Here is a 15,561-nt window from a genome sequence, read left to right as displayed (position 1 = left end):
TGCATAATTTTGGTTTGCGATAGCCTTTCTAGCCTCAACTTAGTAGACAATATGGCTCCCTGGTCCTCATCGGAAGAGATTGTTTTTTGGGGCGATTTCAGGAGATCTTGACCCAATTCTATCTCTTGAAGGCGATTATTAGACCCACAGTTCTCTATGGTTTCGAGATCTGGGGATCGAGCTTGTTGTCAACAAACTGGACTAGATTGGAGAGAATACAGATCTTGCTTCTTAGAGACATCATTTGTTGTAAGTGGATTGTTACCCAACAAAAGTGGGTGATCCCATAAGACAAATTTTTCTCCTGGTTATGTCTTCAAGTGAACAATTGAAAGCCCCTGAGAGCCACCTTGTAGCTAATGTAATGTGCCATAAAATCACCAACACCGGCATTAGTCATATGTGCCCTTGACCATTTGTCAGGATCACATGTTGGAAGGTGTGCTTTTGGTTAAAAGGTACTTTATTCATTTTGCATTTGGGTGCTTATGTTTGTTTTTATTTTGGGTATTTGGCAGGGATTATGGTGTGACTTGGAAGAAGGAAGGGTCTTGGCCATAGTCTTGTTACCTCACTTTAAATGGGGGTTAATTCTCTACCCTAGTCCTATGGGACCACTTCCAATGGCTTATTGCTTTAGTAAGGGGCACTACATGGGTATCCATCACTGAGATAGCGTGTCCCATCTATCCCTTTTCCATACTTATCACTCCCTTCCATACATTACAAGCCTTTATTCCTTCTCGCTTCTCCAGGTCCACTTGGATCTAGCACACCCCGTACCCTTTTTCACATATCTGGATCGCGCTTGGAAATGTTGCCCTTGAAGGTTGATGCATGTAAAAGAAAAAAGAAAGAGCATATTATGGCCACAAGCAAGAAACAAAAGAAAGAAAATTATAAAATGCAAAAGAATGGTTGGGACATTAACATTAGCACATGGGAAAAAGCCAAGCATGAGCTCCAACCCTTATCATTATGGCCATCTCCTGGTTCCTTGGGCCAGCATTGCCCTATCAAATCATCAAAAAGGAAACCTTGCATGTCTCAACCCTTGGTGGGTGATGAAATGTCCCACCTTTAACGAGGTTATCTACTATGACGCATCATTCACGACATGCTCTCATTTCCTATTGCTTTGAGCAGTAATATAAACAAAGAAATTAAGAAAAGGAAAAAGGAAATAAGAGGGATGGAAAAACAAAGGCTGGGGTAACAAATGCCTCCACTATTGCTCCTTCCTCACATTTGTATGCCCAGAATGTGGATTTCCTCATCATTGCTACCCCTTTGACCGTGGTATATGGCATTAAGACCCCTTTATTTCCCTTCTGTTCCATCATTATTCACGTGAAACCTATTGATTGAAGGATGTACTAGGGACCTGTCTTTCCCCATAGGGGCTAGGCGCACTTAATAGGATCGTCCATTAGCCACTCCTACCTAGGGAGGTAGCACTACTATATGATGAAAGCCCCAAACTTGGAAAGGAAGCCTAGCATGAAGTGTCAATTTGCCCTTGACTAACAAGCTTGGACCACTCAGATGCAGTAATGATTAATGTACATAATGGTGAAGATGTAGCATTAGACATTGTGTGTGATTGGGTGGTGGTTTTCATCATGCACTAGGCAGCTTAACTGGGGCCCAAGTCCATTAGAGGAGCATTATGATGCCTTATAGGTGAAGCGTTGAGAGGCATGGGACTCCTACCACTTGTAGAGCACCATTCCATTCCATGGGCACCTAAAATACCCCCAACAGTTTGCAATTTACCGCACGTTATTTATGAGATGATGCATTTGGACCACCGTGCCCCAACCGGCTTAGCAATATACACATGGTTTGGCAACCGATCTAAGGCCCATATGAGGTTTTTCTCACCTTTTGAGATATGGAAGGACTAGCACCATCTTCAGAGCCCTCAACATTGGAGAAGAATCAAACTATTCTATCACTAGGAGACCCATGAGACCCATTTTGTGCCCCAAACACAAAACTGGGGTCCACACAATGATTTGCATGGATATTTAGGGGCCAATCACTAGACCATGATTTTTGGAGCCCTCTACACTCAGTTTGGCACTGGAGGAGCATAATGCATGCCCTCAAGAGGCCTATGCATGCATAATGTCAGCATTTCGACCTAGTTTTTGCCCATTATGTAATTGTTCAAGGGGATAATAGGCTAAAATTACAAATCATTGAACAATTATAAATTAGAGCGCTGTCATTTCATCTCTCATCATCATCACACTTGGGATTTGGGTCTCCTTAAAGAGACTCACACTTGTTATTTTCTTGGATTCATGGATGATTGGATGCATTTTGATATTTGGAGCTGATGTTTGGACATCTTTTGGAGCTATTCTTGGCATAATGGATGGATTTTCTTTCTTAATTGTCTTGTAAGTGCTCTATTGTTGAAGATCTTTCTTTTTCATGTCAAATGTATGGAATGAGTATTTCTAATCTATGCTAGATTGTGCCCTAATTGTTTATAAGTATCTATTGAATACTAGTTAGAAGAAAATTGCATGCATTTTTCATTCATGACATTGTAAGAAGTATCCTAGTGGTGAAACTCTTTGAAGCTCTTCCCATAAACTACATTATTCCTTGAGTGGATAAATGCTTGGAAATTGAGGTAGGGCATCAATTTTTAGCCTCCTTAAGAGCAAAATTGGATTATCTTTGACATCCATGACTCTATATAGCCAAGGGACAAGGCACTAGTCCAAGCCTTTTGTGATCATTCTAAAATTTTATCCATTTTTTTGTCTCCTAAAAATTTTGGTCCTTTCAACGAGAGAGGAGAAACTAGGGCTTGGTGCGAGTTTCTAGTAGAGAGGACTTTTGGAGGTTTGAGAGCCTAAATATCAAGTTGACTTGATTTGCTACTAAATCTTTCAATTTGATGGGCATCCTCTCAAATTTCATCCATAACGTCTCTTGGCCTAGGTGTTTGGCAGTTGCCCCTAAAGAGGGAAACCCTAGTCATCACTCCCTCAACTCAAGGACTTCCTTGAGGGTTTCACGAGCCTTGGATTAGTTGATTATCATCATAAGAAACGCTTTCCCTCGGGCCTCGACCTTGAGAACAACTATTATCATCGAAAATACGAAAACCCTAGGCCTTGAGCCTTGTTTTCTAAGGCTTTTGTTTAGAGCGATTTTCTTCTTTGGAGCCTTGAACCATTATTGCACCTCTCTCCTGAATGAACTCTAGTAGGGTCACTTTGTACCTCATAATTAACATATACATTTTAAGTGATTCCTCATTTACTGAGACTCCTTCCTGTTGATTTGGGGTAGCATCGGATGTGCTCTAGCCACGAAATTTGGTGGAGAGGTTGGGGCACATGAGATCTCCAATACCTAAAAAGGGTTTGGGGAGATTCTAAACAGTTCAAGAGATATTAAACTAATTAATATTTTTAATGGAGTCCCTAAGTCTAAACTTAAGGAAAATAAAATATTAATGTGTATTAATATGAAACTACGTTAGAATGGTCCAAAAAACATGGATCAAGTTAGATCTAATCTTAGCCGTTGATTAGGGACTTAATCTCGGCCATTGATTTATCAATGAGAAAAGTATAAGAGGAGGCTTGAGGGTCACTTGGAGAATACAGTAAGGGCGACCAGCCAGTTCAATTTTTGGAGCGGGGTTAGTTGAGAAATTGAACCAGTGGTCTGGAGAGCAGTCAGGAGGCAGCGAGTACGGAATAAAGAGACGGGAGATCAGCGCAGAGGCAAAAGAAGCAGACGCAGGGGCTAGAGGAAGCCACACAAAGGCAACAGAGATTGCGCAGAGCCAGCAAGGCCTGCGTCATCCACACAGAGGCTGCAAGAGTGATGCAAAAGGCCAGAGAGGCTGCGCAACGCCTCAGTAGGCTGACGCAAAGGTCAGTAGGGCCTACGTCGGGTTCAGTAGAAGTGCTAGAGAAGTTGTCTATTTGTCGGTAAGCCAGTTTGGCACCCTGTTGTACTAGAAAATTGTTGAATAATAAAATCCTCCCTTGTTGCACCAGTTTTTCCACATTGGGTTTTTCTGGGGACATTAGTCCAAAATAACTATGTCAATGTGTTGATTCTTGTGCATATGTTTGTCTTTGTATTACGGTCTGATATCTGCAACAATATTTATTTTAATGTTTGTTGAAGTAATTTCATGAATAACTTATGGTGAAATAAGTAGGAAAAGTAAATCAGTTGCTGCAGTGATAGAATTTTCACATGGTATTAGAGCAAGTAATCAGAGACAGAAAGGGAAAATCAGTTATGGGTCGAGACCACGATGCAGAGGCATCTACCTTAGGGGACTCACGGAGATTTTCAGAAGATTGCACAAGAGAAAGAGATTTCGATTTCTCTATGTTGGCTTCCAGGTGGGAAGAAGAAGTGGTGTGCATGACTAGTGTTGCATCATTAGAAGTATGGTATATAGACAGTGAAGCCTCGTGGAATATGACGGGAATCAGGGAGTGTTTCTCAGAATATCAAGAAGAGAAGATGAACTTTCAGATCACCATGGGGAACAAGGCAAAGTGTACTCCAGCAGGAAAGGGTACCATAGTTTTTCAGATAGAATCGGGAGTGGTTCCGTGCCACAAATGTGCTGCATGTACTAGGATTGGGGATGAACTTACTCTCCATGTCACAACTACAAGGCAAGGGCTATGACGTCTACTTCATCAAGGAAAAGGTATACGTCAAACACCCGAGTTGGAAAAAGAAAGTGCAGATCGGGATCAAAAGTAATCGGTTGTATAGATTACAACTAGAATCTCCAATGGCACTAATAGGCAGTCATGGGGACAAGGACTTGAACGAACTATGGCACAGAAGGATGGGTCACTTGCACCATGGAGCTTTGAGAATTCTCAGGAGCACTGTAACAGGAGTTCCGGATTTGAGTATGGAACGAGATGATGTATGCAGGGGATGCGCTCTAGGAAAGTATGCCAAGGCGGCATTTCCTAGGAGCAAACACAGGGCCAAGAGTGTACTAGGATTGATACACTCAGATATTTGCGGACCTATGTCCGTCAAAGCTCTCAGCGGTGTCGAGTATTTCCTTACCTTCATTGATGACCACTCGAGGAAAACTTAGATCTATTTTCTGAAAACCAAGGCTGTCGATTCAAGGAGTTCAAGGCTCTAGTGGAGAATCTGATTGGTAAGAAAATAAAAGTCTTGTGCTCAAATAATGGTGGAGAGTATGTCGATAAGGACTTCATTGATTATTGCGATAAAGAGGGCATCAGAAGGGAGTGGACAGCTCCCTACAATCCGAAGCAGAATGGGGTGGCAGAAAGGAAAAACAGAACCATTCTAGAAGCAGCCACGGCCATGCTGTATGATCAGGATATGCCAAAATTTCTGTGGTCAGAAGCACGCAACACAACTGTCTACGTTTAGAATAGGACTCCTCATCAGGCATTGGGCAAGATTACTCCAGAGAAAGTCTTCACTGGGAAGACAACTGAGGTCAGTCATTTCAGGATATTTGGGAGTTTAGCATATTGTTGCATACTCGAAGAAAAGAAGAAGAAGCTAGATCAAATTGCAGAAAAGGGGTATCTAGTGGGATATAGCGAGAATGCTAAGGCATACAGAATCTATCTTCCAAGGAGCAAGAAGGTAGCAGTACGACGAGATGTAAAGTTCATGGAGAACAAAGATTTTAGAAGATCTCACGAAATTCCTTCCGAGGAGCAGTCGAAAGAGGATCCGTTGGTCATGCCTCTTCAACCAACGGAAGTGAAGAATCCTTCCTCAGGTAAGGAAGATTCTCAAGATGAGGAGGAGGAGCGAACAAAAGCACCTGCTAGCAATGGAAGAACTAGCAGAGAACTTCGTCAGATTCTGCATGATGCAGAGAACTTCATTGGTGAGCCAAGGAACAGTAAGAGGGAGTGAAAATAGCCAGACAGGTATCAGGCATTAGTAGCTCAGGATGGGGAGCTTGCCAGTTTCACGGAGGCGGCTCAGCATCAAGTTTGGCTACATGCGATGGTGGAGGAGTATAACTCCATATGGTGAACGATGTCTGGGAGGTGGTGTCAAGGCCTCAAGACAGATCTGTGGTAGGTTCAAGATGGATCTACAAGATCAAATATGCTGCGGACGACAGTGTTGAGAAGTACAAGGCGAGGTTTGTGGCTAAGGGGTATGCTCAAAAGGAAGGGATTGACTATGAGGAAACCTTTCCCCGGTAGCCAGGTATACATCTATTAGGACCATGATATCTCTTGCAGCCCAGATGGGATGGGAGATCCATCAGATAGATGTCAAGACGGAATTTCTAAACGGGGTAATAGAAGAAGAGGTATACATTGAACAACCAGAGGGCTTTGAAATTCATGAGAAGAAGTCTAATGTATGTAGATTGAAGAAAGCCTTGTATGGGCTGAAGCAGGCACCGAGAGCATGGTATGGTCGAATAGATGACTACTTGCAGAAGATGGGGTTTGTCAAGAGTGACGCGGATCCGAATCTCTACTATCTGGTCGTAGAGAACGAGCCACTTATCTTAGTATTATATGTGGATGATCTCTTTCTGACAGGATCATCCAGACTCATTGAGGACTGCAAGAAGAATCTAGCCACAAAGTTCGATATGAAGGATCTAGGACGAATGCACTACTTCCTAGGGTTGGAAGTTTGGCAGCAGAAAGGAGATATCTTCCTTGGGCAAGGGAGGTATGCTACAGAGATCCTGAAAAGGTTCGGGATGGGAGACTGTAGACCTATGGCTATGCCAATGATCACCAACGGGAAAAAGATTGATGCATCGGAAAACAAGGATGTCGATCCCACCCTATACCGACAGCTCATAGGGTCCTTGATGTATCTGGTCAATACAAGGCCAGATATTTGCTACGCTGTCAACACCCTCAGTCAGTGCATGGTGGAACCAAAGAGGGCACTCTAGGCAGTAGCCAAACACATTCTCAGGTATTTACAAGGAACAGTTGATTATGGGCTCTTATACACCAAGGGGAAGGATATCAGGTTGAGTGGATTTACTGATGCAGATTGGGCAGGAAGTTCAGTGGATCGGGAAAGTACATCTGGGTACTGTTTCAACATTGGATCAGGAATGACCTCCTAGTGCAGTAAGAAACAGAAGTCCGTGGCTCTGAGCTCATCTGAGGCAGAATATATGGCAGCGAGAATTGCTTCGTGAGGCCATATAGTGTAAAAAACTGCTGGTGAACCTATTCAGAAGAAATATGGAGGTGACCAGGATCATGTGTGATAATCAGAGTTGCATCAAACTCTCTGAGAATCCAGTATTTCACGATAGGTCGAAGCATGTTGATATCCGATGTCCCTTTGGCAGAGACTGTGTCCAACGAGGAGCTGTACAGTTAAGCTACACTCCTACAGGAGAACAAGTGGCAGATATCCTCACCAAGGCCCTTGGAAAGTCAAAATTTGACTACTTTAGGGAAAAGATGGGGATGATAAAGAACCCCTTTCAGAAGTAGTGTGTTAGTAGCGCGAATGAAGAGGGAGTTGTAGTGCAGATGCAATGTTGGGAGAAAGGACCAACAACGACATAGATGCAGAGGGAGTTGCAATACGGATGCAGTGCTGGGAGAAAGGACCAACAACAGTACGAATGTAGAGGGAGTTGTCGTAGAGATGCAGCAGTGGCAGTAGCATAGTCATGGGTAGCAATACAGGATGCAGCAGCGCAGAGGATGTTGGGCAAGGAGGCTTAACATCAGCACAGGGATCAATGCTGGATGATCAAGGTGATACTCAGTGAGGAGTATTACTAGAGCATAGTCCTTGCTAAGAGGGAGTGTTGATTTCGGGTAACATCGGATGTGCTCTAGCCACGAAATTTGGTGGAGAGGTTGGGGCACATGAGTGAGTATTACTAGAGTACAGTCCTCGCTAAGAGGGAGTGTTGATTTGGGGTAGCATCGGATGTGCTCTAGCCACGAAATTTGGTGGAGAGGTTGGGGCACATGAGATCTCCAATACCCAGAAAGGGTTTGGGCAGATTCTAAACAGTGCAGGAGATATTAAAATAATTAATATTTTTAATGGAGTCCCTAAGTCTAAGCTTAGAGAAAATAAAATATTGATGTGTATTAATATGAAACTGTGTTAGAATGGTTTAAAAGACTTGGATCAAGCCAGATCTAATCTTAGCCATTGATTAGGGACTTAATCTTGGCCGTTGATTTATCAACGAGAAAAGTATAAGAGGAGGCTTGAGGGTCAATTGGAGAATACACTGAGGGAGACCAGTCAGTTCAATTTTTGGAGCGGGGTTAGCTGAGAAATTGAACCAGTGGTCTAGAGAGCAGTCAAGAGGCAGCAAGTATGGAACAGAGAGACGATAGATCAACGCAGAGGTAGAAGAAGCAGGTGCAGGGGCCAAAGGAAGCCACGCAGAGGCAACAAAGACTGTGCAGAGCTAGCAAGGCCTACGTCATCCACACAAAGGCTGCAGGAGTGACGTAGAAGGTCAAAGAGGCTGTGCAGAGCCTCACTAGGCTGACACAGAGGGTTTCAGGCTGATGCAAAGGTCAATAGGGCCTACGTCGGGTTCAGTAGAAGTGCCGGAGAATTTGTCTATCTGTGGGTAAGCCAGTTTGGCACCCTGTTGTACTAGAAAATTGCTGAATAATAAAATCCTCCCTTGCTGCACCGGTTTTCCCACATTGGGTTTTTTCGGGGACATTAGTCCAAAATAATTGTGTCAATGTGTTGATTCTTTTGCATATGTTTGTTTCTGTAATACAATGTGATATCTGCAGCAGTATTTATTTTAATGTTTGTTGAAGTAATTTCATGAATAACTTATGGTGAAATAAGTAGGAAAAGTAAATCAGTTGCTGCAGCGATAGAATTTTCACACTTCCATCGGTGAAAATCCATAAAGAGCATGGGGTTTTGGCTGAGGGTGACAGTGGGCCTCTACCCCATTGTTGTCCCATTGGCTAGTTTATACCTTGTAGGGTTTCCTTTTCCAAGGCCTGTAGGAGGAAGCGAGTGTACCTTATCCTAGATTGATATATTTGAAGAGTGGATTTCTTTGACGACATTATAGATCCTCTTCTTGCGACTCTGATTCCCCTAGTTCTCCTTTGGAGCATGCCTTCTTAGATACCATCATAGCTCCTAGAACTAGGGCTGCTGCTAAAAGAGTTGTTGAGCTAGGTGAGTCTCCCACAAGAGGCCTTACTCCTACTGCAAGGCGGAATTTCCATGACAATATGAATACTAACACCAATGCTAACCCTAATGCTACTCTTAACCAAAATCAAACTCGAAATAATCATGTGGTTAGGCAATGGAACATTGTATCTTTCAAATCATTAAACTTCGTTTCCTTTCTTGGTGCCCTTCATCCCTTGCCCAAGAAACATCATGATTGGTTGCCCAAGTTTGATGGGTGTACTGTTACTTTTGCTAAAAGACATGTGAACAACTTCCTTTGGGCAGTATGCCCTAAGATGATTGAAGATGAAGATATCATTATGATGTTGTTTGCATTAACATTAGGTGATGCTAGGGATTGGTATGTTGGTTTTCCTTAAAGAAGCATTGCAAATTTTGATCAATTTGAAGATGCTTTCAGGAAAAGGTGGACAACTAATGTTGATGGAAGCATTGTCCTTGAAAGATTCTTTCAAATGGATAAGAGTGATAAAGAAATGCTAGGAAGTTCATCCAAAGATTTGATAGGGTGAAATCCTTGATAGACCAAAACCTATTGATGCCATAATCTTAGAAAGGTTTATCAAGGGATCATCATAGTCCTAATGATGAACCACGCTGGGTGGTTCGAAACGCGTCGACCCAACAATCAGAATGTGATTTTTTACCGAAAGACTTTCTTGAATAGAATATGAATTACAAAAGCCTAAATTCAGAGACGCTAAGCATTTTTTAATCTTATTATAATACGTAGAGGGTGATATTGATGACGAAGATCCCAATATAGGCAAAGATTTTGATGATATGTAGGTTGTTGTAGCATAAGTTTTTTTTGATGCTAAAGGCTATCTAGGTCTTGTTTTCTTATGTATATTTGGTTCAAAGATGTATTGGACTCAGTGTTATTTTGGAGTTTGCACCCATACATGCTCTATAAATGAGAACTTTTTCTTATTTGTGTATAAATGGTTTGGACTCATACGGACGCACATGAATATTTGTAGTTTTCTTGAAAATTTGAAACTTTTCTGTTTTTGGTTCACTGGTTTTTTTACCTGTTTTGGTCCAGTTCAGGTCGGTTCCCGGTCTGGGGTGTCTACCGGTTCGATGACTAGTTCAGTTCTAATAACATTGGATATCATAGTGTTCTATAATCTATTAAAATTTACTCAAAGGGGACATTACACACTCTCGACCATCAGATTCAAGAGACCTCACTCATTCCCATCGTTCGATCTCTCTCTCTCTCTCTCTCTCTTATAATGGGTTCTTCTGTTGGGTTGTCCACTTTTCCAGTCTTGGATAAACTCACTTGGTGTTTTGTATCACCATACTTTTGTCACCATTTTATACATATTTTTTTTGATGTTCTACTTATTTAGGCTTTGTTCTTGAATCTTTATATTATTTTCAGCATTTTCTACTTGTTTTTTAAGAAAAGTTTCAGCGTAAATCACATGTAGAAAACCTTTGTCGATGTGTTTCGAACCAACTAGTTTGGTTCATCGTCCGCACAGAGTTAAATAGGGAGAGCAAATCTTCAAAACGGCTAGGAGTGACCATTAATGGCTATATAAAAAACAGCTAAATTATATAATAATATTCTAATTATAGTATATAGTCAAAGTAACTCATTTATATTCCGAATTAAATAAATTAATAACCAAATAAATATGTTTAATAAAATGTTATGGATACCCCTTTACTTAACCTTGATTAACTTTATCTTATCCCGATTGAACTTAAATAATTAAATTAATTAAATAAATTAATTTAATTACCAATAAAATTTATAAATGAAATAGTATAAAATTCAAATATATAAATTATTGAATTATTTATTAGGAATATAATGAGTTACTTTGACTATATACTATAATTAGAATATTATTATATAATTTAGCTGTTTTTTTATATAGCCGTTAATGGTCACTCCTAGCCGTTTTGAAGATCTGCTCTCCCTATTTAACTCGCAGCTATGATCTGACTCCTCAACTTGTCCTGACGATGAACCACACTAGTTGGTTCGAAACGCGTCGACAAAGGTTTTCTACATGTGATTTACGTTAAAACTCTTCTTAAGAATATTATGAATCACAGAAGCCTCAATTCAATAATTTTCTACTTGTGTTGGCACTCCCACATCAAATTCATACTTGTTTTACTCTTCAGTACCATTCACCTACTTTTGTGGTCATTTCTTGGACATTAATAAATTTTTTCTTATATCTTATCTTAAAACTAACCCTATCCTCCCTAATGCTATTTAAAGAGGTCGCCACCCTTCATTTGACTCAGACAATTCATTTGAGCAATTCGGTGTTTTGACTTGGGTTTCTTGGGCTGATTTCAAGAGCTTTTGAGTTGAGTTTCGTGGGTTGATTCAAGAGTTTATTTTCATAATTTCCTTCGTTGGTTTGGAGTTTATTCAAGGGTTGATCTTCAGAATTTCTAGGGCCATTATAGAGCTGTATTTTGTGCTGTTAGGAGCTGTTTTGGACTATTGGAGTTGATTTTCCTCTCTTAATTTGTAAGGCTTCTGAAGGTAAGTCAAAGATTCCCTTTAGATTTTAAATGCTAGTTAGTAATATGTTTACAATCATTATGTATTACTAGTAATTTAGAATTCCTAGGCTTTTATTCTCAGATTTGTTTTTTCTATAAAATTTGTCATGGCTCCTAAAGAGGTAAGACCAAGCTGTAGGGATGTGGTTACCCAGGGTAGCATTCTAGCAACCAAGTGGGTAGTGTAGTGTCTAAAGGATATATATATATATATATAAAAGACCAAGTTGTAGGGATCAACCCAAAATCTCATTTTTCAGTCTAATCATGTTAAGGATGTAGATGATGAGAATTCAAGTGATTCTCACATGATTAGATTGTAGAGTGTAGAGTCTAAACTATAGTTATTAATTGGTGTTATGCTTATTTCGGGGCTCAAGAGGCCATTTACAACCACTTTATAAATGTATTTTGGTTCAAATATGGTTTTATACACCTTTACTTGCTATATGCACGAGAGACTTTGCACACATATATATATATATATATATATATATATATATATATATATATATAGATTAGTTGATCAATTTTGTGGTGCAGTTTTTTAATCGATTTTTGTCCAGTTCCTGTCTAGTTCCAGTCTCTGGGGTTGATTAGTTTGATGATTGATCTGGTTCTAATAACACTGTTGGTCATAGACCTGGAATTAGAGAAACTTTGATAATTATGTGTGCTGAAAGTTGTAATTAACAAAAGTACCCATTAGATGGGGCTTTGATACCAATGTAATGAATAATAATTTATTTATGAGAAATATCTAACAGAGGAAGGCTAGCATAAAAAAGTTTCATATAGGATAGATAATATATAATTGATATGAATGAATGATGGATACAATGAGCCTTATGACACTATACTTAAATGTGTTGAGTAGTCACCAAGGTTAAGGGTTGTGTCCCTCAGTTGATTGATTTATTATTATTATTATTAATTATTAAAACTGTGTATTGTTTCTTTATGGATTTCTGTTCATTACATATTTCTTTGCATGAATTAATTATTTTGGTTTTAACTAAGTATTTGGGTATTCATATGCGTGTACGCTATTTCATAGATGATGAAGCAAAAGAGCAGAAGAAGAAAAAGGTTGGAGCAAGTGCAAAGGAGAAAAACAACCATGTCATGCAAGACCTGCAAGGAGATTTGATACTTAGCAATAAGGATGATCATGGAAAAAAGACAAAGAGAATATTTAAGCGCATTATACGTACAAAGAAGGCTGATGGCACTGTGACCTCAAGGGAGGATATCATCACTGATCCTAAAGAGGTCAGTTTTGTGGACTATCAAATATTTATTTGTTGCAGATGATTGTGTTTTTTAATTTGGAAATTGGTAAATCTATATGATTTTCTCACTGTAGTTGAAATTGTAATCATGCTGCATAACAGACATCTCTGTAGATCTTTAAATATAATTATAATACTCTCAATGTGTATGCACATTCCTTTTTATACGTGATCTGTTTGATTCCAGGTTGCAAAATATTTTGCAAAAAAAACAGCATCCCAGAAAGGAAGGAAAGAAAATGGAAATGATGTCGATTTGAAGGAATTAGGTGTAAAGGAAAAGAATGTTACAGCTAAAGACAGTAAGAAGGTCGACTTCTCTCTCATGTTCTCTCATTTGTTCTCTGGATTGTAAATTAGCTCGAAATCTTGGATTTACTTATGCCTCCATGCTCTTTTATTTTCATTTCTGATTTATTGGTTTCTTCTTGTGTCCTTTGTGTTTTGAAATGTATGATTTATTTGTTATAGAGCTAAGTGAATGCAAGATGTAACTTGAAGATTTTCATATAGTCTATAATGATGATTTATCGTATGAATAATGCGATGATTTGTGCCGTTACGGATATGTACCACATATTTACTTGCCATTGATTCTAGTATGTCTTATTACAGAAAAACGTATATAATCCCAAAACTTTTCTCCATAAACTTGAATCTTGTGTAGATGAGTCCATATACTACCTAATTTTTTAATGAACAAACAATTGGTCGAAATAATCAAGTTGGCTCATTGATGAATGTCTTGCTGGGCTTCTTGCTTTATCATGTTTGTTCGTTAGGATTAGCGTTCTATTCCATTCCCCTCAACTCTTTCACATTATACTGACGATAGATCAAACCGGATAGTTGCAGAGAGGCTGCTTTCCAAATTTTTTCATCCCGTACAATTATGGTTTAGCTCATAAATCAGTTCCCTTAGAAGATAGGCCAAGATCAAGCTGTAGAGTGTGTACAAATCGTCAGTTTTCCATATCTTACGGACTGTTGATATGCAGCCACGGTCACAGCATTTTCTGTAGAGATACAAGTTCAAGTTGACAGGAGAATCTTTTTTAAAATATCAAAGTATCCGTTGGTAACTTTTTAGCTCTTTTTAGAGATGTGCCCTTACTTTACAGAATTAATTTTTCCTTTTCATTTAAACACTATTGCAGTAGTCTCATAACAATGTTAACATTGTCCTGAGATATGGAATTGGGATATAGAACTGCATTCATGCACCTGTAGTAAGAACCTTTCTTGAGGTCTGCAGCAGACATCAGTAGTGAGATTGTTTTCAAGGGAAGGGTGTTTGGAATATAGAGAAAAAGAAGATACTGGAAATTGTCTGAAACAGAAGGTTTATCATATCTAAATATGCATCCCTTTGGTTAAGGGTAGGATAATAAAATTAGAGATATTTATGCTGATAGGCATGTCTATTTTGGAATAAAACATCCATAATTTAATTTAACTATCAATAATTCTTAGGTGGATGCTAGGGATTTAACCTCCAAAGAATATTTTAGAATATTCTTAGTATACACAAATAAAAAGTTGAGATATATGCCCTTTTTTTCTTTTTAATTAAATTGATTAATTAAAAAAATATCATATGAACAAGTGTCATATGAAGTGAGTTATGTTTTTTTGGGCATGTGGTATTGATCAGCTATGGTATTGGCCCACGGTATTGTAACAAAGTCTATTTACGGATTACGAATCTCCATGGTAAAGTGTGTAATATCCCAAATCGAAATTTACAACAAGTAAAAGAGATATGAAAAATGAAGCAACATCAATAAACAAATTCCAAGCATGCACATCACAATACACAAGAAACTGAGCCAAACAACTGAGCCATTTTATTAATATAGAAATCTGAGTACATAAATGACAATGAATGATAGATCATGGGCTTGCTATGCAAGCTAGGACAACGCTAGGTGAAATTTTGCTGACCCAATTGCTGAAATGGCTCTAAACTGATAATGCACGCTATCTAGAAAATCTGCTACAAGCTGCCAAGTGGAAATGGACGTTTTTTTCAAAATAATGTCCAGAATGCTCTGAAATTGCAGCGATTGGCTCTTGTACCCACCACTTTGTGGGTGATATTCCTAGGAGAAATTTTTTCTCTGATGAGCCTCAACTGACAGCCAGCAACCCCTTGATGGCTCCTACTAGCTTGTTGTGCCATTTCTCTGCCACCTAAGCCAACCATGTGGTTTCTCACCCACCTGTATTGATCGTATGTTTGAAGGTGGGCCACCTGAATCTAAAGGTATGTCTTGTCATTTGGTAATCGAGTATTGGGTTTACTTATCATGGATACTTCTGGGTATGGATTGGTGGGGGGATTTGGCGGAAAGAGTGGGCTTAGTTTGTGCTCCTGTCCCCTTGATCTCCTTTGGTTGTTGCCCTTGGATCTTAGTCCCATGGGATCTCTTTTATTGACCATTCGGTTCTAGGGTGGTACTACTTGGGAAACCCTGACTTTGTGTGCATGGACCCGCTCTTTTACCCACACATA

General features: G+C 39.5%; 1 protein-coding gene across 1 annotated transcript in view; it reads left to right on the top strand.

Annotated features, from left to right (window-relative positions):
* LOC149167919 (transcription initiation factor TFIID subunit 1-like) overlaps positions 1-15,561 on the top strand; it is a 153,614-nt gene that overhangs the window by 100,516 nt on the left and 37,537 nt on the right. Inside the window, exons 7-8 of the mRNA XM_089430632.1 lie at positions 12,812-13,026; positions 13,234-13,356. Of these exons, the coding sequence (XP_089286758.1) occupies positions 12,812-13,026; positions 13,234-13,356 (338 nt within the window). The remainder of the gene's footprint in view (positions 1-12,811; positions 13,027-13,233; positions 13,357-15,561) is intronic.

Source organism: Pinus tabuliformis, chromosome 5_1 (assembly GCF_031772625.1).
Source record: "Pinus tabuliformis cultivar Carrire ecotype Pingquan chromosome 5_1, CPIR1, whole genome shotgun sequence".
Lineage (NCBI taxonomy): Eukaryota > Viridiplantae > Streptophyta > Pinopsida > Pinales > Pinaceae > Pinus > Pinus tabuliformis.
Note: the sequence above shows the minus strand (reverse complement) of the source record. Positions and strands in the feature narration are given on the sequence as shown.